Below are 14,005 nucleotides of genomic sequence, written 5' to 3' on the forward strand. Positions count from 1 at the left end.
AGTTAACCTGACCAAGTATGTGTATTTTTATATGTGCTCCCAGAGATAGTATCTTAACAGAAAGGGATGACTCTGCAGGTGGAAATTACAGACACCACGGGACTGATGGCAACAGTCCTTTCTACTTTTTCTGTAGCCATACCTCACTGTCCTTAGGCAAACCACGGGAATCTGACCACTGGCCTACGTGCGAAACCAACTTATATAGTACTTTTATAGATCACCCTAGTTCCAAAGAACCAAAAACTACAAAGGGTTATTCTGACTCCCCGTTTCCTCAGTCTTCGGGATATCCGACCTGACGGCACTTCCCCTCACCTGCTTTTGGGGCCCGTTCTGCGCTGGGCAGTCGCGACCGAGGAGCGCGCGCAGCCAGCATGAGCTCATTTCTCAGGGGCGTTTCTGGAAGGCCGGGCTTGGCCTGGCGCACGAGGCGCAGTCGCCCTCACTCTTATCAATGGCCACCGCGACTGGGCGGGGCGCGGCCGCCGAGGGGCGCTGCTTCTCTGGAAGCTTTGTTCTCAGTTTAGCGCCCGAGAACTCGCACCCAGCCGGGGAGGCGCCCTGAATCCGTCTGGCCCTTCCGGGGAAGACGCCGGCGCTCGGGACGCGCTCTCCTGGGCGGAGGGGCCTCGGGCGCGCAGAATTAGCCCCGCCCCGCCGAGAGCCTCCAGTGGGTGGGGAGACCCCTCAACCCTCCGCTCGAGCGCTCCGAGCCCAGCGCAGCCGACCGCATCAGTTTCACACCGGCTCGCGAAGGACTCGCGCTCCCTATCTGCGGTTTCCATACAAGCTGCAAGTAGCCGCAGGCGAGCCCGTCTAACCATCCACCACAACCCCAGTCGCGCTTCTCCCCACTCCAGGGACCGCCACCGGAGGCCGAAGGCCAATCACACTGCAGCTAGGTCTTGCGATTGGACGGCAGCGAGGGCCGATTGGCTGCCGCTACGGGTTTCGACGTCCCTCCTTTTCCCTTTTGCCCCGACTCCGGCTCCAGAGCTTCAGGCCAATGAGAAGGCGCTTTATAGATGCCCTCCCTTCGCTCTCAACTTCTCCCCACCTCGTCGAGGGAGGGGACGTCCTGACTGGCCAGACTGTCCTCGGAAGCCCCATTCCTTCACCAATCACCGAGGGAGGTGCACTCCCAGCGGAGTTTCGGCCAATTACAAAGCGGCCACGGCGCCCAGCCGTGCGGTTTCACCAGCGACTCCGGGCTTCACCGTCCTTAACTCTTCAAGCATTTTCCTGAGGGCCGGCGACTCCGATTGGTCACTGTTGCCATTGTCGAATTTCTCCTCCAGCCAGCCACAAGACAAGGCGAACCCACCTTCTTCTCGGTCGGCTATCTTCGGCATTTTCCGTCCTTGGGCGTGAATTTCCAGCGACACTTTCTAATTGGCTCCTCAGGTCGATCGGCTTTTTCCGGGAGGATCCGCAAACAAACGACATCCGTGATTGGTTCCGCTCGGGCTTCGGCTCCCCTGCCGAAGGGGGAGGACACTCGGCTCGGCCGGCGATTCCCAGACGCCTGTTACGCGGACGCGGGGGCGCTGGGCGGTGTAAGGCTGGGTGGGGGAGGAAGGAGGCGGAGGACGAGTAGGAGGGGGGAGGGGGAGAGGGGAAAAGCTAGGCGGCTGCGCAGACGGCACTCCTCACACAGAGCTGCCCCCGACCCGGGCGAATGCAGGCTTGTGCTGCCGCTGCTGCCGCCGCCGCCGCCCGGGCCGAGTGACAAAGGAAGGAAGGAAGCGAGGAGGAGCCGGCCCCGCAGCCACTGACAGGGCCCGGGCTGGGGGCAAAGCGCGGACACTTCCTGAGCGGGACCGTGCAGAAGCGAGGGGCGGGAGGGCGGCCGCGCTGGTGCCTTGGACGGGGGAGGGGGCCCCGAGGGACGGAAGCGGTTGCTGGGTTCCCATGTCCCCGGCGTATGGGGAGCAGTCGAGGAGCCGCTGCCTGGGGTCTGAAGGGAGCTGCCTCCGCCACCGCCGCCGCCATGGCCGCTGGATCCAGCCGCCGAGTGCAGCTGCTCCTCGCGCAATGAGGAGAGGAGCCGCCGCCACCGCCCGCCTCTGACTGACTCGCGACTCCGCTGCCTTCCAGTTCGCCGGGCCCCTGCCGTCAGGCCGCCGGATCCCGCCGCTGTCGGAGCTGCAGCGTTTCCCGACGCATCTCCGAGCCACCCCCTCCCTCTCCCTCCCTCCTTCCCATCCCCCTTTCTTTTCAAGCGTGAGACTCGTGATCCTTCCGCCGCTTCCCTTCTTCATTGACTCGGAAAAAAAATCCCCGAGGAAAATATAATATTCAGAGTACTTATTTTCAATCAAGTATCTGCCCCCGTTTCACGTGATATATATTTTTTAGGATCTCCCAACCATTTCTCCCCTCCAGGGAAAGGGAGGGGAAAGAATTGTATTTTTTTCCCAGCTCCTGATCATCTATATGTTAAATATCCGTACTGATCTGGCTTCAAGGAGAAATACATCGCTCGCTTTTTTTTATAGCTGTACAAAAGGAGTGAAAAGCCAAGAGGACGAAGTCTTTTTCTTGTGGGAGAACTTAATGCTGCATTTATCATTAACCTAACACCCCAACATAAAACAAAAGGAAGAAGAGGAGGAAGGAAGGAAAAGAAGGTGATTCGGAAAGAGAGTGATCATGTCAGGGCGGCCCAGAACCACCTCCTTTGCGGAGAGCTGCAAGCCAGTGCAGCAGCCTTCAGCCTTTGGCAGCATGAAAGTTAGCAGTGAGTATTGATTTTATTTTACACCCCTTTTCCACCTCTTTAAATAAGAGACTTTAAAATATCAGGATCTTAAATGTGAGACCTTCTGCTATAACAGCCGGAGGTAATGAAAAAGGGCAAAAACCTGTCTTCGGTCAAGGATGAGGCAGCTCCCTCTTTTCTCCTCCCATATCCCCTCCCCCGGTCTTATTAACCTTGAATTGAGGGAATATAATTTTTATTTGGATGATTCGATCTGAAACTTTGTTCTTTTTATATAGTTTTCTTGCAGTTGATAGCTTTATCAAGCGGTTGAGTTTTTCCATCTTAGAATAGCGATGGAAGTGTTTACTTGCTCATCCTTTTGAATAAAGCGAAGGACAAGACTCATAAACCATTATGTGCCTTTGCAGAGTGTGTCTTTTGGAATGAGGGATAGTTCAGTTAGCTCAGGTCTCAGGGGTTATCATAGTTTTGTATACTTAATAGAGGAGCTAAATGTCACTGTCTCGTAACATTTCTTTCTTGCCTATATGACTATACAAAGTATGCGTTCATAATCTAGAGATGAACTTGCTCCGTAACCACATTCCGGTTTGGAGGCAAGCTTTGATTCTTCCCTTTAGAAGGGACCGGTGGGGCTGATTGATATGCAGTAGCAGTAGTATCTCAACATGCATTGTTCTAAATTGGATAAGTGGTATATAATATGTTATCTCTTAACCTTCCCATTTTGACGTTACCAATCTACCACTATAGAATTAACGTTTAATCAAAAGGTAATTTGGAAGTATGTCCAAGTTTTGATTGGGGCTTGTATTGTCATGTTGCCAAATGCTAAGTTGAATGTTAATTGTCACGGACTCATCATTAAAGTTCAGTTTTAGGGTGCCATGGCACTCAGTACTTGCTAAATGATCTAGAGTTCAGGGGTTCCTTCTTAAGACTATTTAAAATACTCTTGCATTGGTTTCCTGTTGAATTTAGATAAGACTGTGGAGTTAGAAGAATATGGATTTAGACCTTTCCATCATAGGTTTTGCAGAAGGCTGTGGTCCTGCGTATAATAGGGATACTTGGGCTGTGTTCAAGGTTGTTGCTAGAGTGTACCGTCTTTCCTGATTTGTGCAGAAAAGTCTATGTTGAGTGTCCAAGTCTATACTAAGTGTCCAATGTTTTAATGTTCTCTATATGTGGATATGTTTATGTGGTATTTAATGACAGTTTATTTAAACATACTTACAGAATTTGACAAAAATATCTGTATTGTTTCCTTATTCCTCCAGAAAGGGGCATGATGAGGGCAAAGAAAAACTGTTTTGCTGCCTAGAAGGAGAGAATTGAACTGAGATTTTTAAAAAGTATATGCTGTTATATGAAATTGATTATGTCCTTAAGCAACATAAAATGATCACTCTTATTTGAACTCAGGATTTCAATTCATTTTGGCTTTTGGAACTTGCCTGAAACAGGGTAGTCTAAGGTAATAACTGAATGGGAGATTATTTTTGAGAGTTAAGTTGTTGGGTTTTTTTTTGGTAACTAGCTAGTTCAGAATGCAGGGTACGTGAAGAGGGAAGCTGATGATGCATCTTTCAGGGAATGGTCAAGCTTTCTAAGCACTTCATGGGGTCATTTGAGAGGAATATTTTTAAATTCTGGGGTAATTTTCTGCTATGATGAAGCAAATCTTATAATAGCTACTTAAGAGCCTCTTGTGGTACTGGAGTGTTAGGATGTTTTTCATCTTGGTTTAAAAACCACTCGAAATCAATTTTAGGTAATTAATGTATTAGATCTATTTCAGAGAGCAAAATAGGATAGCTTATAATATTAAATTTGGGGACTTTTCATTTAGTTTCCAGGATTCTCTTTGAATCCTGTGTGGATGTTGCCTGAGGATGGAGTAACTCTTGGAAAGTGTGCAGGTTAAAATGTTGACTTTTCTGTTACCATATAGGTCAACCTAACATTTTAAAAGTTGGAGATCAGTGCTAATTATGTGTTTTTGACAACCCTGACTTTAAGGACATTTTGGAAGAAAGGGGAGTAATTAAGCGTTTGTTGGATTGCTAGTGTTCTAAGGGACCCCTGTTCAGATGAGAGATACGTAAGAAATTATAGTCCTTGGCCTGAAAAGCTTGTCAGTTGTTGAGACAGGTTATAGGTCAAAGTGTGAAAACAATATCATGATGACTGCACGATAAATGCAAACAGAATGCTTTGTTCAGAGGGACAAGAAATGAAGGGATGAGGTAGAGGGCCGGAGAGAGAAGACTTCTGTAGAGGTGTGTTTTAAGACAGGTGTTAAAGGAGGCAGTAACTTGAATCGACAGAGAAGCCTAGAGGATTCTAGATGGAAGGAATGGACAGACGCACAGAGGTAGTGATTTTTGTATTTATAAAGCAGGTTAGTAAATCTGAATGAAAGGGGCCTAAATAGGAAAACAAGAAGAGATGGAATTTGAGAAACGTGTTAACTGATGGAGGGCAAAGGGGGTCTGTAAGAGTTTGGTTGAGATTCAGGAGAGATTGGTATTTACTGTAGGTTGCTGAACGAAATATTTGAAGACGATCTGGGCAGCTGAGTTGATGGGTTAGAAACAAAACATCAGAGCCATTTTAGGGAATAGTAGGTATGTCATGAAGAATGAGAGAATATATAAAGTGTGAAAATGAGATGAAAGCACATTTGCGAGACAGCGTGAATGAAGAACTGGCAGGGCTTTGGATTGGATTGAAGGGGAATATTTGGGAAGGAGTCAGGAGTTAAAAATAAATTCTGATGTTACTGGTCTGGAAGATTTGACCACCAAGTTATATTGTTGATTGTAATGGGAAAGTTGAGAAAGTGCTGAGATGAGAGGGTAGTTGAGTTCACTTTTTAAAAATTTAATATACAATAGGTTTTCTTGAAATTCAGAGGCAGCAGTTGGTTACTGGCAATGATATTTAACTTTACAATCTTGAACTGTTTCTAATTTTTCTGAACCCAAAACTGTCAGATTTATTTTCAGTAGTAAACTAAAGGTTTTTATTTATATGCATTCCATTTAAAGTCCTAAAAAAGAAAATAATTTTTTATGTAGATTCAAAAACCTCACACTTGAAACCTAGTTATAGTAACCCGATGGTAATTTATTTGAAAACAATGAAAATACTTTTTGGGCTAAACCGTGACATAAAAATTTTAGATATTTTATACAGCCTTTAATTTAATCTTCGGTACATGCTTAAAACTAGTTTTTCATAAATAATGGTTATTCTTAAGTAAACCTTGCGTTTAAAATAATGGTAATATGCAGACTCCAGCAGAAATTAAAAGTTGATTTTATAACAAGTATTTTTGCCTTTTTTTGTTGAGCTAAGTTTAAAACAGTATATTTGAATTTTTTTTTGGCTGCATTGGATCTTTGTTGCTGCGCGTGGGCTTTCTCTAGTTGTGGTGCATGGGCTTCTCATTGCGGAGGCTTCTCTTGTTACAGAGCTCGGGCTCTAGGTGCTCGGGCTTCAGTAGTTCTGGCGTGTGGGCTCAGTAGTTGTGGCTCGTGGGCTCTAGAGCACAGGCTCAGTAGTTGTGGCGCACGGGCTTAGTTGCTCCGCAGCATGGCGGATCTTCCCAGACCAGGGCTCGAACCCGTGTCCCCTGCATTGGCAAGCAGATTCTTAACCACTGTGCCACGAGGGAAGTCTCTGATTTTTTTTTTTTTTTTTTTTTTTTTTACTCGCTATGGTGAACCCATTTTTTTTGTCCTCGTCCATATTCAAGTGTTATTAAATAAATGTAAATAGTTATGAAGTTCTTCTGTAAAATCACATGATATTTTACTCAAAATAGAGAAAGTAAGGAATTGATAAACTATTAGTGAAAATTTAGCTAGTTGTCTAGCTAAGTCAGGGAGAAGTTATTTCCTCATATAAAACTTTTTTAGATCAATTTTTTTTTAGTGAAGTGAATAATTAATGGTAGTTGCATATTACTGTGCAGTATTTAGTTGTATGGCGACTAAAACCAAAGAGCAGGTGGCAACTTAGAGTTTCTCTATTCCTGAGGGAATTTAATCTCTTTGTGACATATAAAAATCAGGTTATTAGAATTTAACCAATTCTAGATTATCCAGTGTGGAAGAGAGTTCATGTGTGAAACTGAAAACCAGACTTTCATTTTCATTGTTTTCATTCCTTTCCCAACCAGACCTTTCTAGAGTTGTTAAAAAAACTAGACCTTCATATAAAAATTCCATGCTCTCTTGTTACATGCACCTCTAGAATGCTAATTGTGAAATGACTTTAAGGCACAGGTACTAAGAAAAAACTTCAAGGGAACCCAGAGGTTCACAAATCAATTTATGACTGATTGGGAATTGCATTTAGAAAATGAGGCGACATCTTCTCATTTCACTTGCATAGTTCAGCTGAAAATCAGTATATACTTGTATCCTGTGCTGTCTGCCCCTTGTTTTGGACTTCGGTTGCTGGTGTGAGATGCTGTTTTGGAGAAACAGCAAGGCTGGGGAAGCCAGAGTTTCTTAGGTGTCAGCAGCAGATTCTGAGACCAAGGGAGCTCTGTTTTTGTGTGTGCATTATGTGTAGAGAAGGCTGTGAAACGTGCATGTGCCGCAGTTCCATACATTTAATAACTCTCATGGGATTGTGGGACAGGGGTGGGATTGGGCAGGCTGTGGGATTGTGGTGTCTCTTGTGATGCTCCACCCTGCAATAGGAGAATGGAGGGGCAGAGCACATGGGTGTGATGGGATTATATGCTGGTACTAACAGAACCAACCTGATTTCCCAGACATTGTTCTACTAAGAACATAATCACCGTGAGTAAATGAATTTATTGGAATGTTTAGCATCATTTTCTAGCCTATTTTTGGGGGGGAGGGGTTGGAGGGGATAGTATGGAGAGGGAGCCTTGCATGATTGCAAGGATAGAAGCATTTTCATGGTTCACTGGTTTTAAAGTAGAGGTTGCAATCTTTGCTTCCATCTTGGGTTGTACAAATCATCCTTGGTTATATAAATTGTCTTTGACCTTGGTTGAGTGTGATATAGAAATGTATATTTATATGAAGACCTGTGTGAATAAAACAGCAAGGAAAAACTGACAGAGTTAAAGGAGAACAATTTGTTTTCCCAAGTTTCCTGCCATTAAATTGATAAAGGGATATTTATTCTATTCTATTTATTCTTGAGTTTTTATTCTAGTTTTTTTAAAAAATGAGTTAACATTCAGCACGTGATGGACATTCAGTAAATTATTTCAGTTTATGCTCATGTCTGTAATATACTTGGTCTGAAACAAGATACAAAGACACAACTTTGTAGATTTGGATTCTTAGTTTATGATCTCCTTTCTCATTTTTGCTTATGTTTTGGGGAGAAAAGTGTACTTTCAAAGCGTGTGCAAGTTGAAATTCTGTAAATGGTTGAACCTTATATTTTTGTATTGAATAGTTTTCTTAGAAGCATTTTAGTGTGATCATATTGAGGCAATGATGTTTTGGTTATTTTGAAACTAATTTTGCCAAACCAGGTTTTCCTTTTGTCTCCAGGATACCATGGCCAACAATGGCATGAATATGAACCTTTAACATGTTCCTTTATTAATATAGTTTGGAGTTGTTAATTTCTTGATTGTCCTTTCAAATCAATTTAATAATGAAAAGTAAACATTCCTGACGAACGAGGCACTATTTTCCTAGAAACTTGTATTTTTAAAATTTTAAACATTTTTTTGGCTGCACCACGCGGTTTGTGGGATCTGAGTTCCCGGACCAGGGATTGAACCCGGGCCACGGTAGTGCAAGCCCGGAATCCTAACCACTAGGCCACTAGCAAACTCCCATAGAAACTTGTGTTTTAGATGGTGGTATAATTTAAATGAACTTACAGTCCTAGGACTGAATAAGCATGCCCTAAAGCCAAAGAGATGGTAGCTAGGCAGGCAAAAATATTGGTAACATTGGTGCAAAGCAGTAACATTAATACTCCATTTTTTCATTACCATTAATTGTATCATGTTGAATTCCTTGGCTTAGGAAGCCAAAAATAAGTAGGTTGCTTTAATAGAAAGGGGCTGTGAATAATAACGTGATTGACTTGTGATATGTCTATTGAATGTTTGTTAAATGCTAATAAGCAATCTGCTAAATTCTTTACATGCAACAGCTCATTTTAATCATTACAACTCTACAAAGTAGCTAATACTATTATCCCCACCTTATAGATAGGTAAATGACATTTAGAGAACTGAAGCAACTTGTCCAACATTACCTGACTAGAAGATTGCTCTGCTAGAATTCAAATACAGGCATTCTGATTCTAGAGCTCTCGCTCTTTATTGTATATTTTATAGAGAATGGATTGCTGTTGTCTTAACACTTGGATTCCAGAGATAAGCTGAAGTGCCTTTTCTTTTAGGATAGTCTTCCATTGATAATTTAGCAGTGACTGTGTAAGGCTTTCATGCTTTTGAAATTAGTTTCAGGCATGTTAGCAAATATAGTATTTAATTACTTACAATTATATTGGAAAAAATTCTCAATTCTTTTAAGATTTCAGGGAAAACTTGTTAAGACAAACATTGAAAATGAAAATGTTAGGGCTTTTGTCGGCACAAAAAGAAAAATATGTAGTATATGTTTTTTTTTGTTTAATGTTCAGTTGGAACACTGGTTTTTATTGGTAAGTACTGATCGTAAGTAAATCTGGTGTATTTATATTTCCAGGTAATATTAGAATGTGATTCTCCAAATTAGCCATTATTAAGGATTATTTCTCTCCATCTCTTCCTATAGGTTGTGAAGTATTTTAAGTGTTCTACTCTTTCTTTTAATATTTGACAGCAAACTTCATGAAATTTTATTATATGTACACAACCAATTAGTCAGGTATCTATTGGACACTTGTTATGCCTGGAACTGTGAGCCTTCAGGTTGTTGTTGTACTTGTTGTTAAAGAATAACAGCTATGCATCAATGTGCAGTTGGGTTATTTGGAACATCACCTTTTTGGAATTTGTTGGTATTTGACAATCAGCAAGTGAACCAAAAAGGCTCCTGAGCAGCTAAAATCCCCACACAAATGGTGCATGCTCTTTCCTCATAGGTTATTTTTTGGCTTTTATTTAGAGTTCTTTTTTTATTCTTTAACACATAGTTCTAAGTCATTCACTTGTCTTTTTTTTTTTTAACTGCAAATTAGAAGGGAGTGAATTACACTGATATTAAGCATTACCCCTTCTAAAAAGTATAGACAGACAGTTCAGGAAAACAAGCATATTGCGATTACTTAGTGTAGCCTCACACAACCCCAGGGGAAATCACTCTGATAATTGTTCAAAATTTTGGTCTAGAGAAGGTTAAATTATACTAACTTCACTCTCTCAAAAGGACAGGAGTCAGGAAGGTCTCTTCTGGGTAGCTGGGCTTCTCAACTTCTCACTGCATTAAACAGTCTCTAATTTCTTGGTTACCTGAAGTGATGAGGAAGAGAACTGGGTCATCGCTGTCTGGTTGACCAATTCCAGTTGGCTTTCAGTGATAATGGATGAAGGTACTAAAGTCTTCAGTATGCTAGCCCAGAGTATCGTTTCCAACTCTTTCTTCCATTGCCCATCTATGTATATTACTCAGCAACAGCATTTTATCTGATTTAAGATTTGTTGTCTTATTTTTTCTTCTGTGGTATATATGGAGTTGCTGTTTGGATTTTGACATGCCCATACCTTTGTGGAATGCTTAGAAGGCACTGCGTGGAGTCATTTAATCTTTCTTATGAATTATGATTAGCTGTTAGAGAGTCACTTTACCAAATACACTTATGGCCTCTATAATGAGAATTGAAAAGGTGGGTATCTTAATTGTTGACCTGAAGAAAAAGGACAATCATGAAAAAGTACTTTTTTCTCTTATGGAGATCTGAGAAATTTTTAGGGGCTTAATTGACTAATATAAGTGAGAAGATGTTTCAGATATCTTTCTAAGGAAGACTAACCTATCTTTTAAAAATGTGACTCCCTCTACTTCCCCTTATTACGTAAAATCAGTTAATTCTTTTTAATTGATTAACCACTTTCTTCATGATCTTTGTGGAAGTTATTGAGTTGAGTCGAGTTGCTAATCCTAGACTTTTGAATTCATAAAGGCAGCACCTGGAGAATTGGAGTGCTGGAGTTATGCCTGGCATCAGACTGACGGTATTGTAGGTGCATTTGCTGTCTTACTGGAATTTCAGAGCTTTCGCACTTTACACATTATTTAAACTCTGAAGGGAAGAGGGAAGCTTTGAGTTGGTAGGGTTTCAATAATAATAATAAATTATATATGTATATCATTTACGTAATGTATAGTAACAATCACAATAATAATATAAATTGGATGCTGTATGATAGACAATTCCATGTTTGTCTTATTTACATATTTTGCTTTTAAAAATGGAATTTATTCACATGATTCAAAATTTAAAAGTGTTCAGTGATGTCTTTCTCCCCCTCCTGCTCTGTAACTACCAGTCCTCTTTCCTGGAGACAGTCAGCATTCCAATTTCTTAAGTATCCTTCCATAGATATTCTGAATCTTTACAGGTTATTTCTGCTATGAAATAACATTTTGTGTATACAGACCTAAATTAACACTGGCTTTAGCATAAGAGTGTTAGAATTAAAACAAAATTTAAATCAGTTATTCTAGAAAATTGCTATTGTTTTTCATCCTAGTAGATTACTAAACCCTTATTTTTTTAATATGAGTTGGATGGGGAGTAAATACAAAGATGAGAGAGTGCTTCTCTTGGTAATAAGAGGTAAAATGATAATAGGCATAACCAATGAACGCTTAGTGGCACATTTAAAATATTTGCCACTCTTTGTGTATTTTAGAAATGATCTATAAGGTCAAGTAGATATTATGTGTGTTCTTACTGGAAATAGCTGTTTATTTCATGGTAAAGAAAAAGATAAAAGATAATTGATATTTTCCTTTAACTTTGCATTTTTTGAACATCTTAGATGAGAAAACCTGTTCTCTTGAGAGATCAGAGGCGCAGAGTGCGTCAATGTCAATGAAGCCTGTGCCTTTTACCTCTTTAAGAGCGCATGGTTTCATTCTGCTCCCAAACCAAGCATTCCTTAGTCTTAAAAAATTAAAAAAAATTTTTTTTATTAAGTAATACACTCTATCATATGATTTAAAGAAATCAAATAGTGCAGAAAGTCTCAATATAGAAGCGTAACTCCTCTCCCTCATTTCTGTTTTTCAGAGGCAACCTTAACTATGACAGCTATTTCCTCTAGTAGTTTTATCATAATTTTAATTAGTGTACTATTTGTCTATGTCTTAAAATTATTTTTAGATATTATTTATTGTCATCACCATCTCCCTTTTACTATCTTACTAATGTAATTATACCACCATTTTTAGTTAAATAATTATTTTTTAAAATTATTATTCAGATGATCAGTACTCAATATCTAGACATCAAGGTGAATAGTGTACAATGATTACATTTCCTTTTAAAAACTGCATTATTGAGATATAATTCACATACCATAAAATTCATTAATTTAAGGTGTACAGTTCAGTGGTTTCCAGTACTCACAGAGTGATGCAACCATCACCACAATCTAATTTTAGAACATTTTTAATCACCCCAAAAAGAAACCCTGTATCCATTAGTAGTCATTCCTCATATTTCCCTTCCTTCCAGCTCCAGGCAACCACTAATCTACTCTCTGTCTCTATGGATTTGACTATGCTTGACATTTCATGTAAATGGAATCATAAAATATGTGGCCTTTTGTGACTGGCTTCTTTTACTTCATATAATGTCTTCTAGGTTCATCCATGTTGTAGCATTTATCAGTACTTCATTACTTTTTATTGCTGAATAATATTCCATTGTATGGAAATGCCACCATTTGTTTACCTGTTCATCAGTCAGTGGACATTTGGATAGTTTCTACTTTTTGGCTATTATGAATTATGCTGATATGAACATTTGTGAACAAGTTTTTGTGTGGACATATATTTTCAGATCTTCGGGTGTACACTTAGGAGTGGAATTGCTAGGTCATATGGTAACTGTTTAATATTTTAAAGAATTACCAAACTGTTTCTGAAGTGGCGATCACACTTCCTTTGCTTTCAACTTTTTTTTACACTTTTTTGTTGCAGTTTTCTTTTTCTTGCACAGCTTGCAATGATCACAGTCTTCATTTTTTTCCCCTCAAATTTTATTAAGCATTCTCTAGATTCTGCCCTACCCTCCATTCTTTTCCTGGAGTGCTGTCCTACTGGGATCTGGCCTGGTTGTTCTCCAGGCCTCTGCTATACAGCTGTCATCCTCTAACTTCTTTCACTGCTCTTTAGGGTCCACTGTCCTATTTCCTGGATCCCATCTCTTTGCATCCCTGAGTAGTTCTTATCTAACATAGTCTCATGACATCAGCTAGCAGTGCCTGGAGTATTAACTGTTTGGTAGAGACGCAATAGGGAAGGGATGTGGGAACAGATGTGTATGTATGACTGATTCACTTTGTTATAAAGCAGAAACTAATAAAAAATAAAAAAATAAAAAAAAAATAAAAATAAAAAATAACTGTTTGGTAAATGTATCTGGAAAAGTTTTTAGTTGGTTGTTTTTTCCACATTTGCTCCAAAAGGGTAGTTAAGAAGCTGACACACTTTTTTGGCAGGTGTCTCACCTTTTCAGTATCTAGATGCTGAGGCAAAATGTTTGGAAGGTTACTTAGTATCATTGTGATCAAGTGATTACCATGCCAACATGAAGCAAGTACAGAAATCTGAACAATATAAATGTTAAGTAGTTGTTTAAACCAGACCTATTCAATAGAAATATAATGGAAGCCACAAATGTGAGTCACATATGTAATTTAAAATTTTCTAGGAGCCACATTAAAAAGAGTAAAAAGACAGGTGAACTTAATCTTAAGAATATATTTTTATTTAAAGCAGTTTATCCAAAATATTATGTCAACATGTAATGAGTATAAAATTTACTAATGATAAATTTTGCCACCTTTTTTGAGTACTGAGTCTTCACAACCTAGTGGGTATTTTACTCTTAATAGCACATACTAATTTGTAGTAGCCACATTTTAAGCGCTTAATAGCCACATGTTGAGCAGTACAGGTTTAGAATTTTCCAGGAATTACGTTACTGTGTAATATTGTTGTCAATCTGCCTAATCATATATATATATATATATATATATTTATTGTAAAGGAACAGATAAGGTGTATGTAGTTTAAAAACACT

The 14,005-nt window shown here is 40.0% G+C and overlaps 1 protein-coding gene across 2 annotated transcripts in view; it reads left to right on the plus strand.

Moving 5' to 3' along the window:
* The first annotated feature begins 2,602 nt into the window (after positions 1-2,602).
* Positions 2,603-14,005, plus strand: part of GSK3B (glycogen synthase kinase 3 beta) — a 200,276-nt gene continuing 188,873 nt past the window's right edge. For both annotated transcript variants that reach the window (XM_079704208.1, XM_079704209.1), the window contains exon 1: positions 2,603-2,743. In XM_079704208.1, coding sequence (XP_079560334.1) covers positions 2,656-2,743 — 88 coding nt within the window. In that variant the 5' untranslated portion in view covers positions 2,603-2,655. The remainder of the gene's footprint in view (positions 2,744-14,005) is intronic.

This window comes from Hyperoodon ampullatus (assembly GCF_949752795.1).
Source record: "Hyperoodon ampullatus genome assembly, chromosome: 5".
Lineage (NCBI taxonomy): Eukaryota > Metazoa > Chordata > Mammalia > Artiodactyla > Ziphiidae > Hyperoodon > Hyperoodon ampullatus.